The 16,114-nt window shown below is 42.3% G+C and overlaps 3 protein-coding genes across 3 annotated transcripts in view; 1 reads left to right on the top strand and 2 right to left on the bottom strand. All coding sequences in view use genetic code 11, as the record gives it.

Moving 5' to 3' along the window:
* Window positions 1-171, bottom strand: part of EGR_07238 (Propionyl-CoA carboxylase alpha chain) — a gene marked incomplete at both ends in the record, with an annotated part of 2,635 nt that extends 2,464 nt beyond the window's left edge. The window contains one exon of the mRNA XM_024496487.1: window positions 74-171. Within this exon, the coding sequence (XP_024349072.1) occupies window positions 74-171 (98 nt within the window). The remainder of the gene's footprint in view (window positions 1-73) is intronic.
* A 533-nt stretch (window positions 172-704) lies between these two features.
* EGR_07237 (hypothetical protein) lies at window positions 705-2,156 on the top strand (the record flags this gene model as incomplete). Its single annotated transcript, XM_024496486.1, has 4 exons — window positions 705-812; window positions 1,268-1,492; window positions 1,569-1,850; window positions 1,905-2,156. The coding sequence occupies 4 exons, from the start codon at window positions 705-707 to the stop codon at window positions 2,154-2,156; spliced, it is 867 nt and encodes a 288-aa protein (XP_024349071.1).
* Window positions 2,157-5,201: 3,045 nt separating this feature from the next.
* EGR_07236 (hypothetical protein) lies at window positions 5,202-15,463 on the bottom strand (the record flags this gene model as incomplete). The annotated part of the gene is made up of 5 exons (XM_024496485.1): window positions 5,202-5,398; window positions 6,408-6,594; window positions 7,546-7,610; window positions 10,242-10,317; window positions 15,371-15,463. The coding sequence occupies 5 exons, from the start codon at window positions 15,461-15,463 to the stop codon at window positions 5,202-5,204; spliced, it is 618 nt and encodes a 205-aa protein (XP_024349070.1).
* Window positions 15,464-16,114: the final 651 nt, after the last annotated feature.

Here is a 16,114-nt window from a genome sequence, read left to right as displayed (position 1 = left end):
CGCTAAAAAGCGGTATCAGGATTTAAAGCAGCCATAAAGATACTACATTATTTCATACATTTAGGTCACCTACTGATTCTCCTGGTTCAAACTTGTCATTATAGTAAAGAGCACCAGCAGACCGGGTGGATCGACGAAACAACTTTGATAGGCCGCTAGTGGCAGCACCATTGCGAACAATCTAAAACACGGTGTTTCATCGTCCCTTTGAGCCTCACATTTTGAAAGACAAGCATAAAATCACCAACACTCTCAACTTTCGAATTAAAAGACTGCCAGATCTGACTACAAACACATACGATCTTGGCGAAGCAGGCTGACTGTCCAACTACATTGCACCAGTGTTGTGCTCCAATCAACAGGCGATTTCAAAGTCATTGTAATGACATCAGAAGAATGTGAGTTGTTAAGATTTTTCCGGTTATTTAAGGAAGCTGCCCAAGATTAAAGGGAAAAGTTAATTGCAATGCACTGCATTCAATTTAATAATAAATTGGTAGCATTTAAAGTCTAAAAATTTTTCGTCAATTATTTTAAAATCAGGAAAAGTCGAAAATTGTATTTTTTTCGACTTCATAAAGCAATGAAGAGAAACATTAATTGGTGTCCAAAGACTGAAGAAAATATAAAATGATAGCTGCTGTGCAGAATATGTAAGAAAGTGGTGTCCCTTTAGTTCGACGAAACACAGCTTACCATTTAAAATGGGAACATCCAGGAAACGGTTTGTTTCCAAGCTACCCGACTTTATGGATTTTGTCAAGGCTTATAATTTTAAGTTAGAGTGTTGTAGACGGTCAGAAGGCATGGACGTTATCTCGAGATGTCTTCTACACGCTTCTATATGGGTTTATTTAACATCCCTTGATAGATTTTGTACTATCTGGCACTCATAGTGTACGCATTTGAACAAATAGAATATGATAACTTGCAAAACGATGCACGCATTTTAGTGCTAGATTTTTTAGCCATTAGGACTCACTTTTGTTTGAATCAGCAAAATTGTCTGTACTTCATAGGCTGCCCCCAGTGTACCAATCACCAACTAACTTGTCAGGAAGCATTATTTTCAAGTTGGTGTGAATATTGTTAGCATATTCCCAATGTAGGTAGCTATGGCTCCCGTCTTGGATGCACTTAATTCCTTGCTCGCACATTTGCGGTGTCAATCGCTATTGTTTAGTTACTGCCGTTGATACCTTACTGTCATTATTTCCATTCTGTGGCATAACTAGCATTGTTTTCCCTGTTCGTTTTAAACTTTTAGATGCCCCTTCTGGACGATGACAGAGTACATTTATTTATAATTCTTCTCCTAATACCCCTTCAATTTCTTGTTTGGAACTACATACATGCGTCGCAAGACGACACGGATTTAATCTTCAGACCCAGTATCTACTTTAAGTCCAACCCATTTTTCGTATTTAATTATCTTAAAAACGCAACTGCAAAGATTTACCGGAGGGGTGTTGCTGGCATTTCGTCCCTAAAGGTGTGTACAAACTGTTTGTATCTTGAATTTGTACTGCATTTTCTGTCTAACTTCTTTCTTACTATATTCTGTCCAGTTGAAAGACTTGTTTGCTTTCCCGATATCAATGCGATCTTCCAAGCCGACATTGCCACCACCTTCACCACCTAAGATTATTGAGCTTTACGAACGCAATCACGTCTTTTTTGGAGCCAACCAGCGAATTCATCAGACTCGACCCCTCTCCCTGCGTTTTTCAATTGGTCAGGTAGTGCGCCATCGTCTGGGTTTTAAGGCCGTGGTGATTGGTTGGGACGAGTTCGCATGTGCACCGGCATCCTGGATGGTCCTCCGATATCCTCGACTCGAGAGAGAGCTGGTAGGTTTGTTTCAAGGTCATGCTCTCATCCCTATCCTCTTTCTTCTTACATAGGAAGCAAGACGACAGCCAAACTATCGTCTTCTTGCCGATGCAAAGGACACAATTTTCCAGTTGGGGCCTGTATACGCTGCTCAAGATGAGCTGGAGGCCTTGTCTCCAGAAGAACTAAAGACGGAGACCAGAGACCTCTACCCTCATGTAGCCGTAATCAAACACTCAATCATCCCTGAATTTTTCGACTTTTTTGATGGGAAAAAGTTTTCTCCCCGACCATGGCTTCGTCGCATCTATCCTCAAGGGTGACAAATCCCCGTCCTACCATAATAATTCGGGTTTTTCTGAAGTGCCTTCCGATTGCAGCCAACGCGCTGCACATGTCCCCTTCTTCAACTTCTTAAATACGGATTGCCTTGCTGTAGTGGATGTTGGTTTTGAATCCTTATGCACAAAAAGAGGATTTAACCTGCAGATAATCTAACTTGAGAAATTTAAATTTTTGGCATTTATTCAGACACTTTGGTCGGTTGCTTTTTCTTGCGTTTTTATGACTAGATGATACGACTTTGGCTCAGAAATTGGATTTACTTGGTGCAAATGACTTAATTTGGCAGCATGCACATAAAGTCACGTTGGTCGCTATCCGTAAATTTGAAGAGGCTGCACAAGCATTTTTTCGGATACTTCATTTTGACTTTGATTCGATTGAATTTGTTACTCAGCGAAGCAGTAGGTAGGTTAGTCGTCCTATTGTTGTCTTCTCAGTTATTCAGGCGTTTTTTACCTTTCTTGGAGGACAGATGACCAGATGTGCACTAACGCGAAAATTCTGATTATATGAAGGGCTGAAGGTACCCTTTTATATGCATGTGTTTATTGATAATGCATACATTTCGACCAAGACTCTATGAGTGGGTGCAATGGGTTCTTGGGCTTTTTAATACTTAACAATGGACAACTGTAGGGTGACTTGTGGGCATGAAGTGGTATATCTGTGGAGAAGCGGGTGGATTTGTTTAAGTGGTAAGTGTTCGTTTCCTCACTAAAAGCCAGGGATCTTAGCCATTCCTCATCACAAATCAATCAGCGAATCACATAAAGTCCACTGAGTATTTCATATTGCTAAATTAAAAGGCAAAAAGGTGGGTCCCTACGACGCTCATTTATTTGGCGGCTTCCACGACTTCCTCCGTCGGTGTAGGTGCCCGTTGTCTTTCAATATTTCCAAAAGTTCTTGTCACCCTAATGCTTGGTTAGTTTAGTCAAGTACTTCCTCACTGCCAAAAAGCAAAGGACATTATGGGCGTGATACGCCTATCTTTAAACGAGTCGTCGTTAGAAACGAACCCTGGGGAGGTGAGCTCCGCTACCGCACCTTCTTCGAATCCTTTATGATGATTTACAAGGCAGACTAGTTCAAAACTGATGCACTGTGGGGGGTTTAAAATAGGGAGACATACTGGAGAGGGAAACAGACTGCAGATGGGTCAAAGTTGATCTCCTCTACTTTCCACGTGCCTACAAATTACGAGGAGGCACTACAGCGTCCCAAACCGCAATAGGCACCACCTTTCCCCGACCTCCTGGCGTCATAGACACCCTTGCAAGGTTCTAGCCCCGATCTTTGGCCTCTCAACTCGATTGTGGTGGGTATTCGTGAGTGAGCTATTGGCTCAATATGACTTAGAGAAGTGGCTAATAGAATGCAAATAAGTGAACTGATTGGTTGATCTGACGTGGTGACTGTGACCAACAACCAATCAAATTGAAAAGCGCATTTGGCTAACTAGTGGTCAAACACACCGTTTTGAAGAAATTTCATTATTTAAAAATTTGGGAAAAAAGCAAATCATTGAATAGTCACATGAGTGAATTAATAAGAGGATATGTATGGCAAAGTTTCATTTAAGTCACAAGAGAAGATAATGCTGCCCTACGAAAAAGTGCTTCAGTTTTAAAAATTGAAACATAATGGCGTTTCTGGGAGGGTTTCGGAAATATCGTGGATGTTTATCAATAGTCTTTATTACGAAAACACTGATGATTTGCATGAATGTGTAATAAAGTAATTGGCTGTTCAATTTTTTCGTTCCCGTCGCACGGGCACTTAAGGCCTTCCTTCTGAAATTCCGCTGCACCGCATGGCCTTTACGTTATGCCATCAGCCCCTCTCTAGTTTACCTGTAGGTTAAAAAAAATTTTTTACCCCTGTATAATGACTTCTTTTGCCATCAGGGTTGACTCGGTGAACTATATTGGAGGGACGGGGGTGTAGATGATAACTGGTTGTTGGCACCATAAGTGCAAGCTGTCCATTCCCCAACTACTTAAAGAATTCTGAGATTCTTCTCTCTCCAAACATGCTCTCGAAAACATAATTAATTACCTTAATTCCCCAAAATAGCATTTCTTCTTTGTCAGTCTTATCATCAACTATTGTCGTCCCTTGGATAAGATTACGCCCCCACCGACTCACGTCCCCTCCCAAAATTCCATAAATCCACTCCGAAAGTGAATAAGCCGTTAACAAAGTTAGCCAATCCAGAACCTTATAAGGTCATTCCACCTCCTCCAGCGTCACGAAATTGGATGTCTCCCTCATTTGTCTGGGAGATCACGAGGTTGCAGTCGAGGCCAACTGCCGTCATCTGTTCTGTGGTGACCGTTTCTGTGCCTATTGGCTGCTGCCACCAGTGTAGTGCCCCGAATCTTCCCTGAAGTCAAAAAAAGACATCATACCACTGGAGAAAACGTATTTACGAAGTACAGGAGGGCTGAGGATCTACTGACCTGGTCCGGAAGTGCAACAGCAGAGCCTTAAATGCCCGTGCAACCACAGCAAAGAGCTTAACAAACAAATGACTACTGTAACCAATTTAAAAGATATTTGCGGAAATTTTTAAGTTCAAATCAATCGAGTAACACTGTGGTGCATGGTGTTATGCATCGAGATAACATGAAAATTTACAATCAATCGCACTTGTGTGGAGAAATTAGAGTTCGCCTTCTCCCTGACAATAGATGTCATCTGCTCATTTACAAAAATGACTTACTCTGCTCTCTCGTGGACTAAAAGGCGGCTGTTCTTGAGGAGAACTTACGTATCTGGCGGAGATTTATTGAGGTCAAAATGAAAATTTGCTGAAATACATCCGGTTCCCTAGCGTATATGCCAGACCACACATGGGTTTTGGTTACCATTTTAGAATGTAGTCGTGATTACAACCAACAAATGCACGCGGATCCTTTTCAATGAATCTAATTAGGCTGAGAATATGGTAACACCATATATATTTTGCAACAAACATGGAAGTCTACTTATAAGATATAAGTACCGTATCCACAGCTTACTTAGGTATTCTTTTTGATATTTTTCCCTTTTTCATTTAAAAAAAATCCAATTTTAGGGCATTTTGGATAAATCTTATTCGCATTGTTTGAGCAGCAAATGGAAACCAAACCCCACCTAACATTGCTGTCATCTCTTGCACACCAAATTAGGAAACTATTGTTGGCAGTAACTGTTTTGTAGTTTACAGCACCAAACCCTGCTCATCTGGTTAAAACAAATTGATAAAAGCGTTTTAGCGTCTAAGTCTTCTCCTAAGAAGCTGCACTACAGTTAATCCCTTAAGTAACCTTTTTATTGGCACACAAAGGACCTGCGACGCCGGTGCCATCATTGGTACGAGGGGAGTGGAATCTCGGGGCTCTGGAAACATCAGTTAAATCAGACATGCAATTGGGATAAGCAACGTGCTTCTCCTTAATGTATTTAGCCAATCCTCTTAAATGCTTAGATTTTATTTCAACTTAAAGCTGTTGTGGTGGAGAATAGTACCGGCTTGCTTCCTCTCGATTACTTTCACTTGATCGAAGAAGCGTCGTAATTCTTGCGATGAAGATTAATCAAAATAGGCCACTTTATGCAAACTGTACTTTGTCATTTAGCCTTCAAATCTTAAACTCCTCGTACACATTCTATAGACACCCAAGAGGCAACAAAAGTTCGCGGTTTAAAACAAGTCTTGTAATGATTCATGAACTGTTTTTACTTAAGAAAATATAAAAAAAAGCGCCTAATTTTCAAGGTGTTAGGTAGTTTTCTTTTCAAAAAATCAAAAACTGACCTTTTAATTACCAACGGAGTGTTTTCGGTCAAAGGTAAAACCTCGGCCAAACGGTGTTCCACTTGCAAACACCTATTCAAATGGTTGGAAAAATGACGAGGTTGGTGTCCTGTCCGTAAAAAGAGTGTTGTCTATGCCAAAAAAGCGCAGACACTAGTACGTCTGCCACCAGATTGCTTCTACAAAGTATATTGCGCCTAATTTTGTCTAGTGACTGATTCTCGGCGCCATGCTACCTCATAGCATGAATGTGTTCGGCTTCGGGAGGTAATCATTTCGAGGAGTGACACTTGCACTACCCTCTGAAGATGCATTTGGACACAGGTCCGCATAAATATTTTCCCTTCAAACAAAGACTCTAGATGGTAAACTCGAGCAGTAGGTTGACAATCTTGCATTATCTGGAGTCCAAAAGTACCGCAGTTACATTCAAAGCTGGTATGAGTAATTGCCATCAGAGGTGGACAAAGACAAAGACAAAGACAGGACAAAGAACTAAACAGAAACAAAGAGCTAAATTTAAAAATAATTGGGACTTCATAGGAATATTTTTCTGGTAAATATTCACTCCATAATACACAAAATCTATGAATATCTTCATTTTGACTTTTATACTTTTTGATAGTTTTTACAATGGGCCACTTAGGGCAACGCCGGGCGGCTTGACTTCCAGGCCGTGTCGGTAGGCCTCAAATCCTTCTGTAGGTCAGCAGTGGGTATTCTGCCCGAGTGTTGTGTTTTCTTTCGTCTTTAGGGAAGTCTTTGTGAGCAACACAAAATCAACGAGTATTGTTGCGGCCTTCCACCCTTGCAAAACTCGAAGTATCTGAGACGATTTTATCCAACGTAGATTCCCAAGAGACCAACAAGCTGGAGCTAGTTTACCTAAAGAGCTTAACCAAAACACTAAATGACATTCTGCTCAGTAAAATGTTACGACTGTTCACTTCAGTTAAAAGTTTTCGTTATAAATCTAATCATCAGGAGACCGCTCACTTTAGACAACTTTTCTAATTAACAACTCCACATAAAAATAATCGGGAACTGTATGGATTAAGTAATTACATATAGAACTTCTCGGTGTGCTCAGGATACGGAAAATTGCCCCCCCTCCCCTCAGGACAGCTCTGCTGCCGGCTATTCAACAGCGCTTCTGACCCACACAAGCACGGACTAAGTGGTAGAGCAACAGTCTAAGACAGTCTAAGAAGCGTCAAAGTCTGAATTACGAAATCGGAGCCGGAGATAAGGCTAGTTTAATGGTGAGAAGCGCACTAACTACGTTTCGTTACCGGAAATCCTGGTCTCAAAGCCACAGCTGAAGTAACTCTCAAGCTCATCACCTCAGTTAGTGTCAGTTGGGGAGATTGTGTCGACTACTTCCTTCGAAAGTGCTGCCGTTGTTAAGCCCTAGTATCATCAGACTGGACAAACTGTTAGATTTATTAGCATAATTAATGCCTTTTTGAGACATACGGCCTGATTTTTGGCAAATTAGCGTGTGAATGATTACCAGTTTGTTAGCCAAAACCCCTTCTGTATGTTCTTGTGAAGTTAAAGCCAACCATTACAGGATTTTCATGCTTTTTCTTAGTCTTAGATGTTACAAGTATTTTCTGGAATATAATCACTATCATTTTAAGTCCTTTAAAAGTACAGGTGGGTATTCCAGAGTAAGACATAAAGTTGGAAAAAACCGTAGTACTTTGAAGTCACCTGACAAACTTCCGATTTAGGTTTTTACCTGGTTAGAGGCCTTCGCTACTAAAGCGTTAAGGAGGACGGCAAAGGGAGTAATGTGCTGGCAAACATTTGTTGTCAAGATTCTGGCCTAGCAGCTTCACTTGATGAGCTACGGAACAACCAAAAGGAAAAATAAAACACACCTTGCCGCCATACCATGCAGGTGCTTCCACCCAACTGCTTAGTCGATGATAAATAACGAACTTATTGCCCTTGCCGCTTGTTTCAACTTCCCTCTAGTAGCTGTTGATTCAAAAATAAAGTTGATCATTATGTGACCGACGTTTACATTGCATCAAGATCGCATGCCCAGAAGAAACAAAACAGAAAATTTAGAGCGCTGCCGATGAGGAAGTAACCCCTTGATTGTTTTCCCACGTACAGGCGCACAAGAGTGGTGTTGTGAATCACTGATGTCTACCCACCTGCCAAATTGTCAATAAGGCGCGCTAAATCACTTTGTACAAGGCCGCACCTTCGTAATGCATTTGCATAATATTTCCCGATAAATCGGGGGAAGCCTTCATAAAAATGGTTTTCAAAGCCTTTTAAGTGTTCTGTGTAATGTCACGGTGTCCTGTAAGGAACAAGGTCTCATTGTCGTGGATTTGCGTAAGGGTTGGACCAGAATAAAAGAGGGACGGTTTTATTGTCATCCCTCATTTTACGGTTCTTCCCCCAGAATTTCGTCCACCTATTTGGTATTACTTCGCTAGTTCGTAATTTGGATTGGAAAAGCAAATTCAGAGTTTTTTGAGCCAGTAGTTTCCCTGTGGGGGGGGAATGCAAATCCTGGAAAAGGTTAAGAGAATTTGCTGATGGTAAAAAACCAGCAGTTGAATGACCCGTGTCTTTGTGCTATCTCGCGTTTAGTCACGGCTCGTTTATTCCCGACAGAAGGATGACCTCATCGTACTAGAAAAATTTTGAAGCAGCTAAACAACTTACAAACATTAAAAATTTGGAGGTTATATAAGTATTCAAGAAGTAATACCAAATTAATTTTCCTCTGGTTTAGACAACTGGCAGCTCATTTTAGTTTCACTTTATTGTTACCATGTAAAATCAATCTATCATTTCTCCATAAGATGAATCATTAAACTATCATTGAGTGATCCACCCAACCATTATTCGCTCCATATTTTTGAAAAGAAATTAGGAAATCTTTGGAGTTTCACATTTCCCTAGAATACCTTTATGCCATCAATTACTGCACCTACTTGTTTTATGGTCGCCGTAAAAGAGCATTCACCACTAGTTAGGCACAGTATTCAAATATTCCCCAAGGATAGCTAAAAATGTTAGCTTTGTTTAGTAAATTTTATTCCTTGACTTTAATGTACTCGTTTGAAGCTTCATTTCCGTTAACAATGGCCATGTTCTCGTACTTCCTGAACCGAGATTTAGAATAGACGCCACCAGAGGGCGTAAGAAGGATGCAGTAGTAATCCATTACAGTTCCCTTTTTATTAGGATCTTGTATAACGGCGAAATTTTCAGTGCTTTCGCGCAGCAAGAGGTGCTAATTGACAGTGATTCACTGATCCGCCGGATCTGGGTTCAACACCAGTACCTCACTTGGCTCCTCCCGGGTTGTAAGTAATCCACACTTTCGTCCTGCCTTATTCGTAATCATTCGGTTGGGATAGCTCAAGATAAGGGATCGAATAACATTTACTAGCTATGTGCTTCGTCAGGAGAGCTTCACACGTATAAATGGAATCACGTCCTCAAAATAGCGGTCAACATTCATTAAGTTAGTGGTAAACCAGTCTCTCCACTTTTTTTATGTAAGCGCAAAGAGTGTAATGGGCATATTCAGGTTGGTGAAGCTTGAAAAAAGACGCCTTATTTATAAGGTCTTATCCCCTATTTTAATTTTCAAAGAGTAAGCAGTGATGTTAAAAAGACGCATTTCCTATCGACATTAATTAACGACGCCTAGATTTTTCAGCAAGTAAGTTTAAGAAATAAACAGTTAATTAAATAGTTGCAGTTTTGGAGTTAATCATTATAAAACTACTCTTGCATTTGATTTGCCTCACTAACTTAACGAGATGCTATTGGTTAATTGCCAGAGCATAAAGGCGTTCCAGAGGCCGAATGAAGGCACAATACTAGGAGAGAAAGTGTTTTCTTGACGCACAGAATGGCTGAGGCGCTACTGGCATGCCCCAGAGGTCATGCCGCCCAGTGGAAGCACAAAAGCAGGGCCTCAAGAGCCTGAAAATCTAAAAGGAAGAATTAATCAAACTATTGAAGTGGTAAAGAGCCACAACTTTTTCTATAACAGGAAGGTTTCAAAAATAAATCCAACCAGAGTTATTTTTTAGATCTGCTGTAACAAGAAAGCAGGGCTAATTTGTGCCACAACAATGTGGTGCATGGGCATTCCAAACCGGTCATTAGTATTCTGCTTCAGTGCTGACTCACAGAAGAGCTGAGGGGCTACTGGCACGACCTGCAGCAAAGTGAAGATGGCGCACTTTTGAACTGTTTAATAAAAACAGGTTATTACCTGAAATTGTAAGGCTGTAATTTTTATCACTGCGCTTTGAATGAAAGAACTTATCAAGTTCATTTCCAGCAATCAGCTTTAGTGCAAAAAAAAATTTTGGCGTGAAAAAAGTGAAGGAAATCACCTTTAGAAAGGAGGAACTTTAAAATTGCACTTCTGGGTCTGAAAGTTCAAGTTGCCTTTTTGGTTGTCAGGATACAAATTTGAAGAACATCCATTGTCGCATCTCCACTTTTTATAGTTCTACCGCCTATTTTATCTCATTATGGTAAAGAAAGGTTCGGGTATTGCGCTGACAGTTTGCAAATAACTTGAGGTCTTATCAAGATATCGAAGCTATTTTTTCTTCTCTTCCTCCTCCTTGGGGACCGATGGCATCGCATTCACAAGGCTGGTTCAACCGCTTGCCACTTAAAAGGTTTATTCACACACACGTATTACATGCATTACCTCAAAATTGAGTTTTTTTTTGTAAAATTCATTACGCCTCGGGGCATCGCATTGATGGCAGTGACAAGCGAACCCGAGCTTTAAGGTCAACTATCCTGATTCCTACCGCTGAATGACAAAAGCTAACTTGATGGAAGAAGAGCATATGCTGCAGATAAGAGAATTTGTGAAGACGCCTAACAGAAGGAATGAAAATAATGCCTACCCCAGTAGGTCTGTGTTCTACGGGAATGCTGTTAAGATGTGAAGCGACACCAGCTGTGAACCATCTGAAGTGGTTTTTTACGGAGCTGTCTACAGCACCTCCATGAGGGGTCGACTGAGTGAACACGTGATACCTCCACCCCCTCTACTGGCTGGATAGAACCAGCTTTGAAGCGAGGACAGTGTCGAGGTGGGAGCGTTGTGAGACTTTATGCTCACGAAACTATTTTCAGCCTAGTTCTTGACTAAGTGAACCTGCTTTTGGACCACTGCGCTTACACCTAGAAATGGACATCCGAGATGGTCAGCCCACTTCCCGCCTTCCCCAATTAGTGTCCAGGCGGGCCGAAACTCGGGATCCAATGGAAGTGCCAGGGTTCAGAGGCATTGCAATCAAATATCACCTCAGTTGCATGCGATCTCGATGACCGACGTGTCTTACAATACCAACTATATTGTGATGAGCGATGCGGGAGGTTGACCAAGGCGAGTGCTAGGAGAGAGGCGCGAGGGAGGAGAGGGGAATAAGCAACACTTTGATGGCTTGTTTAACTCACTGCTTTAATTACACAGGCAGGTAAGGCTCCGTCTTTGTACTCTTGCAGGATGGAATGGTCTTTGGACCACATCAGTGGTCTCTCAGCCCTTACCTACGTTGGCAATGCATATTTTGTCCTCGTATCAACATTTCATTCGACTTCGGAAAGAAATTGAGCGCGCAACGACAGGCAGCGAAGTAGTTGAAGTCGATCACAAACTGTCTCCCTCGAAATCTGCCTCATCTAAGTTAATGTTGGAAGTCTTAGTCCAATTCATGTATCCTGTAAATGGTCAATCAAACAATTCCATCCCGAGAAAAGTGCATAGCTTTGACCCACTGCACCTGAGCGGTGAGGAATGAAGATAAGTGAGGGGGGAAATCGCTACTTAAGCACGGTGGAAACAGGTATTTAGTAGTGCTTTAGTTCCATTCGAAGGTCCTGGCATAATACAATCAACTCGTCGCTTTCCATCATGACAGCCTTCATTCCCACTAAACAAATGAAGCAGAATACGAGTCCTAAATATTGTATAAACAGAGAGTGAACTAGGGTAAGTGGTAAGTTGTGCCTCAACATATGTTATCGTTACAAATCATTCCCGAAGTAATTCTGACAGGCAAATTTTGACACCTCGTGACTCCACACTTTAAAATGCATTAAACACTAAGATCTGCAGGGCCAGGCGTCTCAATTTGATTCTGGGAAATAGAATTTAGCTCAAAGAAGCAATTTGATACTTTTTCAGGTGTATTTTGTAATTGCGCGTACTCTCTGACCGCCAGTGTGGCCATTGTCGCCTGGCTGGTGTGGCTGGAAGTCCAGGTCTTATAGGATCCCCTTTCGACCAATAGGAGGACTCCGGGGCACTGAAGCAGAATATTAATGACCGGTTTGGAATGCCCATGCACCACATTGTTGTGGCACAAATTAGCCCTGCTTTCTTGTTACAGCAGATCTAAAAAATAACTCTGGTTGGATTTATTTTTGAAACCTTCCTGTTATAGAAAAAGTTGTGGCTCTTTACCACTTCAATAGTTTGATTAATTCTTCCTTTTAGATTTTCAGGCTCTTGAGGCCCTGCTTTTGTGCTTCCACTGGGCGGCATGACCTCTGGGGCATGCCAGTAGCGCCTCAGCCATTCTGTGCGTCAAGAAAACACTTTTTGCCGAGTGTTATGTCCTTTTGCGAATCAGGAAAGACTCTGGGCACTAAATTAGTGGCAGGCGATGATAACTTGGTCCTAAAGGACAATTTCCTCCATTTCAACTGTGAGATGATAAATCTTAGAATGACGAAAAGAAAATATATGCTAAGGATGGGAGAATCTGTGATGACGTCTACCTTCGACAACTACCCCAATAGTTTCGTGTTCCGCATAAGTCCCATTGACAACTCAAGTGAGAGTAGCCGTCAATAATCTGGAAAAGTTTAAGAAGTTGTCTACGGTAACTCCATGAAGAGGTTAATGAAGCGGACATGCAATACCTCCTCCACCTCTCTACCAGCTGGACAGAAACCAGGTGGATACATGGCTGGATAGCACTAATGTGCGAAAGAGTAGCAAGAAGCAATTGAAGCGAAACCTCATCTCTATTTAACTATTAAAAAACCCCATTCTTTATCAAATGACTCTGCTCTTAGGTGAGTTTTCTTCGACTTACGATGGGCAAGCGTCGTGGTCAGCACTTTCTCCCCTTCCCTCAATACTCTTCCTAAACTAAATGCATTTATAGATCCAGTCAATATGCCAAGAGGAATCAGTGACGTTGCGGTCAAATGACGTCTCAGGTGTGGGAGATTCGATGACTGGTCGGTGTATTTTTACAGCACTGACTACGTTCAGGTGGCTGACATGGGAGGTTGACCAAGGCAGGTGCCGGGGACGGCGCTCAAAAGAAGAGTGAGGACAATGTAATAATTTGTTTATTTGTTTAACTTCCGATTTGCTCACACCGGCATTTAAGGTTCACACAGTATTTGGAGAACCGTTTTAGGTCACTGATAAAAGCGAATCAGAACAGTTCCCATCACCAGTTTTATGCTTATCGGCTAAATGTTATGTAGTGCCTAGGTCGGAAGTAGTCATAATACCAGGACAAAAATGCAGTGTCAACGTGCAGAATGACTGAGGGGGCTGATGGCATGGCCCGTAGACGATGCCTTCAAGTGGAAGTACAATGGCGGAGACTCAGGTACCCGCGTAACCAAAATGCAGAGTTATACGAACCACCAAAGCATCACATAGCCCCTCTTTCCTTTGGAGCATCAACCCAGGCGCTCTCCCTGGTCCACTTTCCGCGTGGCCCATTACAACACTGCTGGTGGTGTAAGAAAAACATCAACCACAAACCGACCGTGCCATTCATCGAATTTCTGTATATCTTAGAACATCATTTGACCTCGGAGGCGCTGGCTTCCCTAGACATATCAACTCGATCCGGCGTTTTGCCCTGTTTGGAAACTGTACTGTTGGAAGGAGGAATGTGATGGCCATCTTTTTGATTTTCCGTCATTATTCGTAAGACCACTAGCCCGCAGGCAGTTATTTAGTAAAAGACGGTATTAGGAATAGTTTCATGGGGATAGAATTTTGCCTCCGTTCATCCTCGCTGCTTTGCTCTTACTTCAGTGCTGCCCAGCCATAATTCCACCTGGATTTTATCCAGCTAGTAGAGAGTTGGCGAAGGTATCGCGTATTCACCTAATTGACGTCTTCATTCATCTACCGTAGGCAAATGTGTCACGAAATTATCCGGATGGCTCACGGCTAGTGTTGCTTGAGTTGCTGATGGCACTCCTGCAGAACGGGGTAATTGCCAAAGGGAGACTTCATTATCAGCCGTTACGTTAGGAGATATCACAGATCCTTCCACCCACAGTACATAGCCTTCTACGTATTCAGAGGGAAAATCCGAAATATTACAACTCGAAGCATTACCCTGACACGTTTCCGACAAGTAATGTCTTTTTAAAGCTGTAATATAGTTCTTACAATCGTCATTCGCCCAGGTGATTAAGCAGACAGTTTTATGGATCAGAGAGTGGTTGTGTAACTCCCGAGTCATCCATATAGGCTCGAAAAGGTTTACCGATTTGGAAGTAGATGCATTACAAATGCGCACAGAAGGGTTGGTAACATAAGGTGGGCGCCCAGATGACTATATCGCAGATACTGAAGTGAGGGCTGCACAAAGCCCAGTCTGTCAAAACAACCTCCAGGACCCTTTGTTCGAGCCACCGTTATTACCCAGACGGAGGGTTGGACGGCTTTGGGAGGAGGGGGACATGCCAGCGGCATTCGCAGACACCGCAAGAATGCACACCGCACTCACATACGTATGCATGCAGTCGTTTGCATCCACCGGCCGTATGCCTCAGGCACAGGTGTCTGACCAATCAGCACTGCGCTAAATGCTGATTGGTCTCCGCTTATCTGCACTTGGCCAAAGCCTCATGAATCCCTTACAACTCGGCCGCTGCATGGCGTCTTGACCTCGGTGGGTTTTCACTTCATCTCAATTCCCCTCCTTCTTTGCCTCTCTTGTTATTCTTAAGTTGCTTTTGCCTAGCTCGATTCTGCATTATGCGACTTCTATTAATTATCTTGATTCTCACTTTATTTAGGAGTAGATTTTAGCAGTTGACCTAGAAGATCTTGATAGAATACTTATGACTGTAAAAGCTTTTATATTAATCAGCTTTTTTATTGTTGACCCGTGACAAGGGACGGTGGATCCTACTAACCTTCCCTCTTAAGCAACTAGGAATTCCATCATTTGATATACTTACTGGTCCTCATAATGCCCCTTTTTTGCGTCTTGAGATTTCGCAAACTCGTTAGTCACGTTGGTACTGGAAGTAGGTAGCAAAATGGCGAACACAAACCCCATTGAATCACAAGTCGTCATTTATCATCTGTTAAGAGGAACCAACCTGTCTTGAAGTAATTTGTACATTCATAAAGGAGTAGTTTTGAATCACTTCGTAATATTCCTTTACCCAATTAAGAAGAGGCAAATAGCACATTTCTTGAATGTTTCTAAGCCATTTTACCGGTTCCCTTAGTTGATACTCATTTCCGACAGACTATAAATTACCTAACCCACTGCTAAGGTATCAACAGTCTAGACTACTGTGCTTGAATTACGGGGGAAGCAGGTGGGCGTGGCGACTTTTGCTGGCGCCCCCGGCTTTCGGTCTTCGTTAGCTCAATTTTGAGGCGGTCTGTACTGATGTGGCTAAAAAGTGCGCCTTAATTTACTTGGCACGACTAATGGCCAGTGATTTGATTAGTCGGTGATTCACTTGTCTGTTCGCCGTCTTTCCTCTTTCCACCGACGCGCTTACTCATTTTCAGGGTTCGAGAGAGGGGATTTATCAATTACTTCACTCGTCGTCTCGACTTTATCACGCTCCCCTTTTGTTGGCCAAAGCTACTGGCAGGCGGACCAGGTTCATAATAAAACAATGCGGGAACGAGATCTGCAATTGCCCCTCCTACCGTCTTTGTTGGTCTTCGCTATGCTTGAAATTCATTGCTAGTTCGGCGAATTCGGTCTAGGCTAATTGGAAGCGGCGGCCGTGTGGGGAGGATTTTGGATCTATTTGGCAGAGAGTAAGGCCTTACTTGGCAATTCTGTGGATTGCGGTAGGCGCATTACCCAAGTGCATCCCGTA

The sequence above is a fragment of the Echinococcus granulosus genome (assembly GCF_000524195.1).
Source record: "Echinococcus granulosus chromosome Unknown EG_S00073, whole genome shotgun sequence".
In the NCBI taxonomy this organism is placed as follows: Eukaryota; Metazoa; Platyhelminthes; class Cestoda; order Cyclophyllidea; family Taeniidae; genus Echinococcus; species Echinococcus granulosus.
The sequence above is the reverse complement of the archived record's forward strand: the minus strand, read 5'-3'. Positions and strand labels throughout refer to the sequence as shown.